General features: G+C 47.0%; 1 protein-coding gene across 1 annotated transcript in view; it reads right to left on the bottom strand.

Moving 5' to 3' along the window:
* The window catches only part of LOC103745153 (polypeptide N-acetylgalactosaminyltransferase 12), a 59,304-nt gene that overhangs the window by 45,187 nt on the left and 5,183 nt on the right, over window positions 1-8,934 (bottom strand). The window contains exons 4-7 of the mRNA XM_017801581.2: window positions 6,579-6,764; window positions 5,698-5,815; window positions 4,170-4,346; window positions 1,315-1,411 (exon numbers count right to left, since the gene is read on the bottom strand). Coding sequence (XP_017657070.2) covers window positions 1,315-1,411; window positions 4,170-4,346; window positions 5,698-5,815; window positions 6,579-6,764 — 578 coding nt within the window. The remainder of the gene's footprint in view (window positions 1-1,314; window positions 1,412-4,169; window positions 4,347-5,697; window positions 5,816-6,578; window positions 6,765-8,934) is intronic.

Raw genomic sequence — 8,934 nt, 5'->3', positions numbered from 1 at the left:
CCCTAATCAAACCTTTAACCCTATTCCCAAGGAAAAAAAAAAAAAAAAAGTGGGGCAAATAACTAGGAGTATAAAAGTGAAACAATCCATAGACAACTAAGCCTGTTTTTTCGACAAGGTAAAAGTAATAATAAGAAAAGAAAAGGAAGCCTTAGGAAGCAAGATGTGACAGCCCAACACAATGTGTGTCCCTGTTGGAATCTGCCAACCACCCAAACAGAAATCTGAAAACTTGGAGGAATGCAAATTAGGATTGCATCGATAACAGCACCAGGAGATTAGTGGTTACTTAGTGAGATGTGGTGATGGTCTGGGGAGTCCAAGATAGCACACATTCAAGCTCATGAGAGTGAACAAAATGACACCTGGGGTCTTCTTCAACAGACAAAAGCATGAAGGGTGGGATGGGGGCAGGAAGCAAGAGGAACATGACGAATGTTCTGGAATTACAGAGACAGGACTGATACCATTCTCTATGTTTCTGTACATTTGAACGTTTTCATATTTAAAATATCACTGAACAATAACATTTTGTTTTGCAGTTTAGATAAAACTTCCAGAATGGAACGTTAACACTCCAGGTCAAAACAACACGAAGGGGACCACAGTAAAACAGTCACCATAGTAGGCAGTCTAAGGTGGCCTCATTCCAGAAACGTTTCTTTTAGGTTTTCTAAAAGACTAGGAGTGACTCTTCTGCCCTTTGCCGCCCTCCCCATTGTCTCTATGCTAAGAGACAAGTTGGAATTACTAACTGGTCAGGCCATTAAAACTCAAGAAATGTGATAAAATATTAGCAAAAACTAAGGCATGGAAACATCCAGTAAACCCTTATTTCTTCACCCACCAAACAGTAGTTCAGGGGCTGGGGAGATGGTGCAGTGGGTAGAAGCACTCCCGCACAGGTCTGATTTTGATCCCTGGGCCCCATTCAGTAGTGGGAGAGAACCCACTCCTGAGAATTGTTCTCTGATCCCCACACGTACCATGGCACACATGTGCCCCCACTGCAAATAAATATTAATTTTTTTTAAAAGTAGCTCAAAACAAGCATGGTTGTACATCACTTTAATCCCAGCACTTGGGAGGCAGAGGCAGGCAGATCTCTGTGAGATGGAAGCCAGTCTGGTCTACATAGTGAATTACAGGCCAGCTGAAGCTACAGGGACACCGTGTCCCAAAAAAAAGAAAAAAAAAAGCTAGTAGCCTACACTTGGCAATTTCTAGTTGTTTTACAGATCTAACATTCTAGACCTGAGGCCCAGATACCCTAGGGGAGAGAAAAGTACAGTGAATGGTAAGGTAGGAGGGGTGGAAATGGGGGGTATACTGTCTCCAGGAACCACTTGAAGTCTTTACATTGGAGGTTGGCCCGGAGCATCTTCCTCTCTGTCACATCCCCAAAGGGTTCCTGAGAAAACAGAATGGCAATCCCAACAGGTCCTGAGACTTCCTATCTACACCCGTCTTCACTGAGGTCACTCAATAATGAACAGCTCACAGCTTTTACATAGGGTGTTCTGAGTACCAAACACAGAAGGCTCAAACAGCCACTGTGTTATGGCCTGCACTGAGCAGAAGAGACTGTTACACCGCAGGTCCTTCCCAGAGGCTTGAGCTCTAGGGAGGTTCAACTAGGTATGTGAGGGGAGGAGACAAAGCAGTTTCTGACAGAGCCTGGGAGCCAAACTCTAGACCTGCATCAGCACCCCAGACCTGTGCATCATCCATCATGGAACCCGCGACCACAGGCCATCCTCACACACAACTAGAGGAATGGCAGCCTCACCATGACTTAGGTGGTGACACTGTTACTGTCAGTAAACAAATATTCACTCTCAAACACAGGCGCGGGTCTCAGAGGTAGTCATGAGTGAGACTTGCTGCTCAATACAGTCAAGTACAAATGTATACTTGACCATGGTACGAGCTCAGCACTGCAGTATGAAAGCTCGTGGAAATTTGGTTTCATTGGCAAAACCCAGGAGAACTTTTGAATAACCAAGTAAAGCTTGTCTCCATGTATTATAGCAAATATTCAGGCACAAGAACATGGAGGGCTGAGATATGAATGTCCCTGACCTACCATGTTAACTTGTTGAAAACAAACAAGTAAAATATTGAAAGGATAATAGTAAGTGTCCAGGTAACTTTTCTGATTCAGCCATTTCCCAGTTCTTTCTTCAGTGCATCACTGTACCTGCCACAGCTTCAAACAAAAACCCACCTTCACACTCAGCCCTTGGCAAGCAGCCTACAGGTGCATTTAACACCCCTCGTGTGTTCTGAGGGGCACCTTGGGAACAGCAAGTGGAAGTTCCAGATTGGGTGGGAGTGAGGAGCACATGCTTAACTCTGCCCCAATGGGCAAGATAGAGGACGTTAAAGCAAATGACCATGGAGTCCCTGAGTCACAGGGCCATGCAGGAAGTCAGGCTATGAGTCCAAGAGCTTAGCAGAGCTGGACCAGAGGCTCCCTGAAGCATGCAGGCCCCAAGCCTGATGCCATCCCATCAGCTACCAGGCCTTGGGCAGGTTCCTTAAGTCTATCTCTCTCAATGTTTCAAGTCTCTCATCTATAAAATGAGAATTTGGGTGCTACCTGCAGGGCTGCCAGAAAGCTTCAGAAGAGATTTCCACTGAGGGCCAGGGGATAAGCTTGGAACAAGGCTTTCTTGTGTCACCCAGCAACTCCCATGTGTACAAAGCTCTGATGTGTAGAGTTTGCTAATATAGAAGCCATGGGCCCAAAGCCTTGCAGAGGAAAAAAGGGGAGATCAATAGGTGTGCAGGGGCAGAATGAGGCTCTGAGGCAGACAACAGCCCCTAAGCTATGTGCCTGAGGAGATACGCAGGCTCTCTCTTACAGGGCCTGAGCACAGAGTGCAGAGGCTCAGCCCAGTGTGTGCCTGGAGTCCATAGGGAACAGCAATAGGAGAATTTGTCCAGGGTTTGTGAACATTTCAAGGAGCTAGAGAAAGGCTTCTGAAACGACATGAGTCCTTCAGCTAAGAAGCCAGGTGCACCTGAGCGGTAACTTAAGACAACAAACTGCTTATCTCACACCCTGAGCATGTGGACTCAACCAAGCTTACCTCAAAGAGGACAGTCATGATGGGCGCACCATGATGGGCACAACATGACACAAGACACCACATGTAACCCAGAGAGGCTCTGCTGGTACAGCCAAGCCTTGCTATTCTCTGGTTCTGAACTTGAAAATTCATCCAATTCCTAAAATTGATTTGTAACCCTAGATTACTGCTCATGGTATTTTCACAATGTCACAGACATTGCGAAAAAACCCTTCAAGTTATTCAACCCTCACACCCCAGGAGTCTAAAGAGGCCCTGCCCTGCATTCTTGTTTTAGCGCTCACACTGTTAATGAGTCTTTTTCATGATCTGGGAGAGTCTTGTTTTTCACTCTTTTTTGTGTGTTTTTTTTATTATTTTTTGTATGTGTTACAATGCCCTCAGAGACCAGAGGAGAATATAGGATGCCCTGGAACTAGAGTTATGGATGAGTGTTAGCTGCCACATGAGTGCTGGGAACCAAACCTAGGTCCTCTGCAAGAGTTACCAGTGTTCTTAACCTCTGAGCCATCACCTCTCCAGCCCCATGCTTTTTACCTTTTCTCAATGTGTTGGTGACTTTACGGGCCATCTAAATTGGCCCCCAATCACAGTGCTAAGTGCCATCTAGTGTTTCTAAATGAAAGAAGGCTGTGGTGTGCCTTAGAGAGAAAACATGTTAGGTAAGCACTGTGTAGGCATGAGTTACGGTGCCCTTGGCCATGAGGTCACTACTGATGGATCAACAATGTATGTTAAATAAAATGTCTTGAAACAGAAACACACATAACACCATCCTCACTGGCTGGTAAACCTGCTGTAATTGGAGTCTCACAGGAACCTAACCCTATAGTCCCCTAGGAGCAATGGCATGGTACTCACTAATTCAGGTTTGCAGCAGTTTCATAAAACACGGCTCGGTGGATAATGAGAATCAACTGGGTATTACTATGAATGAAGGAATAGATGTTCCCATACTGGATCACGAAAGCCCAGTTACTCCACTTTCTTGGAACGAGATCCACTGCTAGAGAAACCAGACTCAGCAGCTTGGTTCTGACGAGGTGGGTAGATTGCAGGTGGGTGGGGACTCACCATACGGGCCCAGGGGTTTTGGTAGTAGTACAGTTCTTTATATTCATCCATGCACACTTCAGCAGCACGCATACTGTTGGCCAGGGCCTTGGTGCGGGAGTAGGGAGCTTGCTTCGGGAACACATGGCCCACATGGGAGCAGGGGTGTGTTTCCAGAGTGCCACCGCACTGCCAGATCTGCAAAGGAGGTGGAGAGGAGAGGTCACGCAGTGAGCAAGGAGTGGTTGCTGGCCCACAGAGAGCTCAGCCAGGAGGTGGTACCCAGAGGTCATGAGGGACACTGCCAAGACGCTCACCTCCAAGGAGACGGAGGCCGCTTACCAGCATGCACATGACAGGGCACACAGAGAAGAGCAAGAAAGCAACCCCAAGTCAGACAAGGCACGGGAGCCAAGAACCCCAAAGTCCATGCACTATAAACCCCACGTTTGACTCTGGAGGGCCAGAAGAGCTCGCAGGCAACCCACCTCCTCAGCATGCCAGGCATGGTGTCATTACCTGATCACCTAGCCACAGAAGAGAGGAAAGCAGCAAGGAAGAGGAGAGGTTTGAAAGGGAGAGAGGAAACTTCTAGAAGAGGCAGAGCAGTCTGACACCTAGGAAGAGGCAGAAAGGCCATTATAAGCAGGCAGGGTCATCCAGGGCCTCATTTTCCAAAGAATGCTATGAACAAGCCCAGCATCTGGTGTTTATAACGTAGGGCGTGAGGCTGGAGTTGGAAAGGAGGTTAAATTCTTCCTTATTAACCACTTTCACGACAGCAGGTCACTATATAATTATTGCTAAAAATCTATAGTTTGATTCCATTGACTGGGAAATAACACAGAAGCTCAGGTTTTTTTTTTTTCAGAGGGGCTCCAAGGGCAGTGACTAGCAGTCAGGAGCAAGGCCGCTACAGAGGGCAAATTCCTAATCTCATCCTGAATCCATCACGTCTGACTTTCTACACTGAGCCTATGAACCTGTCTTTTTAACACAGTTCCTGCAATCTTCCAGTTTTTTTTTTTTCAGAGGGGCTCCAAGGGCAGTGACTAGCAGTCAGGAGCAAGGCCACTACAGAGAGCAAATTCCTAATCTCATCCTGAATCCATCACGTCTGACTTTCTACACTGAGCCTATGAACCTGTCTTTTTAACACAGTTCCTGCAGTCTTCCAGTGGTTCCAGTTTGAAAGGCACCATGTTACACAAAGAGGCTACCTCCTAATCAGCTAGACAGACAGAGGCTCCATGAGATGGGGTCAGGAAGCAGCTCTGTTGCTTCAGTCCAGGCTCTGTCACTAACTCTGAGTGACTGAGTCACCCCCCTCTCGAGACTGAGAGAAACTCAGAGACTTGTGATGTCCTTTCCAGTCCAAGTCTTTAAAAGTACATTTTTTAAAACAGTTAAAAGTCAAGCAGGTTAATAGGATAGGCATGTGGCTATCACACAGAATCACGGGACTCATTGCCAACATGGGATGTAAGGCGGGGAGGGGAGAGGGAATATGAACTGAACAAAAAATGAATCCAAAGAGCAGAATACTTACCCTAAAGGAGAATTCGAGGTTTTCTCCTCCCCAAACTTCCATGCCTGTATCATAAGACCCCAGATATTCAAAATATCTCTTACTCACAGCAAACAGTCCCCCAGCCATTGTTGGAGACCTAGAAAAGAGTGATACCCACATTTCAATGGAAACGCCAGGAAGCCATCAAGGATGGCTGAACTGCCTCCCTGCCTGGAGCCTACATCTATCCATCCATGAGCATACCTGAGCTCATGCTCTGTGCCCTGCACCAGGCTGGGCCTGGAGGCATAGATGTACCCCACTCTCGTCAGACATCTCAATAAGTGAGCCCTGTGTATGACACACGTTAGCAAAGGCTACCCAGGGCCCTGTGGAACAGGGGCAAGGGCAGGGGCAGGGGGCCGGAGGCCAGGGCTAAGTTTTATAGAGGAGGTAAAGTCTGTGGGAAGGTTGGCTGGAGAAGAGGAGGGAATGGCCTCTAGCATTTAATGAAGGCCCAGAGGTGGGAAAAAAACCCAGGGCTTTTGTGCATGTTTGTTGTTTAAATGAGGTCCTGGGAGTGGAACCCAGGACCTTACTCATGCTAGGTAAGCATCCACCCCCAGGCCTCTTGTGCTTTTAGAATATTAGAAAACAAGAGCTGGGTAGCAAGTGCTTGCTTAACATGTGTGAGGCCCAGTGTTCAACCCTCAATACCACAAGAATAAAAAAGGTAAATCTGAAACATACCAATGTAATATCTATTTGTGCAGCAAAGATATTTAATAAACAAATGTTCTGAGGATAAAAATGAAGTAAGGGAGGCGTCAACAGCTAACCATGGGCCTTCTTTCCTGCCAAGCTGGCTGGGTGTAAGGAGATGCATTCAGAAAGGTGAGTGCCAGGAAGGCAGACACAACCTGATAACATCGATGGGGGACTGCATCAGATCCCGCTCCCGCTGGGGAACCACGTGCCAGGTGAACACCAGCCGCCAATCAAAGCCACCGATCTGGGGCTCTCCAGAGTTGCCCAGGTACTCGAAGGTGTTCCAATCAATGACATCAATCACGGGGCACACCACTGCCGACTCCTTTTCCTGGATCCTGCAAATACCCAACATATTGTCTCATCTGTCTCTGCTCTGGACCGGCAGGATAACCAGGAAGTCAAACATGAACTCTTATCAAACTTCCAGCCAAAAACAGGCACTCCTGGGTGAGAAGACCTACCTCTCTTATTTAAGGGTCTGCAGCCATGTCGGGGGGGGGCAGGGGGTGCGGAACGCTGAGGCAGTGAGGAGAAGCTTTTTCTTCTCTGACTGACCATAGATATTCTGGCTAAACTTGAATCCCATTTAGAGAGTCAAGATGTGTAAAACTCAAGGTGACTTAAAACAAAACAAATTTTAAAACAGATTTTAATTTCTCAGGAGTACAAGAGGTTCCATCACAATAAAACATCTTTTTTTAATATAATTTCATAACACATTTTAAATATTTTATTTTATTATTATTTTTATGTGTATGAGTGTATTGCCTGCATGCGAGTGTGCCCGTGTCATGCAGTGCTGCAGAGGTCAGAAGAAAGCCTCGGATTCCCCTGGAACTGGAGTTAAGGACAATTCGTAGCTGCCATGTGGGTGCTGGGAATCGAACCCAGGTCCTCTGCAAGAGCAGTCAGTGCTCTTAATCGCCGAGCCATCTCTCCAGCCCCCACAATAAAGTATCTTAAGACATCAAGAAATAATTATGTCTGGTGAGTGAGATGGCTCAGCGGGTAAAACCCCTGCTGCCAAATCTGATGACCCGAGTTCAAGACCCAGGACCCACATGGTAGAAGGAGATATTAACTCCTCCATGTTGTCCTCTGGCCAACTTGCATGCACTATGGCACATACCTGCACACATACACACAAACACATGCATACAAAATAAAATGTAGTTTTAAAAAATTAAAAAAATAATTATCTCCCTAAGAACAGAAGATAGCCTGAAACCAGCAGGTCAGGGTTAAAGTTAGATTCACATCTCTAAGTATCTGGATGCCACTCCAGTGTCTGAGCCTGTTGCCTCCTCAGTAAGGCAGGAATGGAGATGCCTCCTCACAGAGCTAAGATGAGGATTCCCAAGGGAAGGTTTGCAAGCTGGATGTTTGGTATGCTTGGCTCATAGCATGCCAGGAGTGCTACCCGACATGATAACCCAGACATCGCCCCATTTCCAGGGGCTCCTGGAGGGAAGGGGCCATGATCCAGCTTAGACTGGCTGGTAGGCATAGTCTACAGCTCTAGGAGTCTCAAATTCAGTGCACACCAAAGTCTTTGAGGGCTTTGAAAACATGCAGGAGGCCAGGACTCTCTCCTAAGAGTCACATGCAAATGGTCAGCTGCGGGGCCAGTGTTGGTCTCTTTAACGTATCTCCCAGGTATTTCCAATGGACAGGCAGTGTGGAGACAATCCTCAATGCTAGTGGCCTTATTCACAGGTTCGGGGCTGCAGTGAGATTCTAAGTATTATGGGCTCATCAGCTCAAAAGGAAGGGTGGCCTTCTCACGTTTCACATTGGCAGAGAGGTAGGCATCTATGCACCATAGGGGCAAATTTGAGGGAGCCCATTAGCCAAGTTCCAGATGTCACTATCTTTCACATTACCTCAGCCTCCATCACATCCCTGGTGATGCTCTTCAGAGGCAAGGGGAAAAAGAGCAGCTACGGCACCAACAGGAGACAAGGAGCCAGAGGGAAGGAAGCAGCGAAGTGGGGGTGGCTTGGTCTCACCCAGGAAGGGAGAGATGGGTCCCCAGCTCTTCCAGACAGATGCTGACAACCAAGAGTCAGAGGCTATGGGGAGGCTGTGGTTTCTAAGCTGCAGGGTTGCCTGGCCTTTGGTCCTTTGTCTGTCCTATGGAGGGGAGCCTACACAGAGGCCCCCTCATACCTTCCTCTCCCTCTGGGGGAGCTCCTGGCTTGAGACAGAGCAGGGCTCCTATCTTCTATAGTAAACAACAGGAAGACGCCAGAGAGACAAGAGACTGGGAGACACAGAAACCGAAGCCAGGCCTGTGGCCAGGTAAGAGGCTGGGGCTAGCAGGGGAATGGCCTTAAAGTTGTGTGTGTGTGTGTGTGTGTGTGTGTATAGTACTAAAAAAAGTATTTTACTATTAAACTAGTATAAAGGTAAATATAATACAGGCTAGATTCATTAGTATATACTCCCATATATTCATTTTGGTTCTGATTTTAAAAGAAATTAGTATTTTTTTTAAAAAAACTT

Source organism: Nannospalax galili, unplaced genomic scaffold (genome assembly GCF_000622305.1).
Source record: "Nannospalax galili isolate Female #2095 unplaced genomic scaffold, S.galili_v1.0 scaffold1663, whole genome shotgun sequence".
NCBI classification, from domain to species: Eukaryota; Metazoa; Chordata; class Mammalia; order Rodentia; family Spalacidae; genus Nannospalax; species Nannospalax galili.
This window is presented reverse-complemented; position numbering and strand designations above follow the sequence as displayed.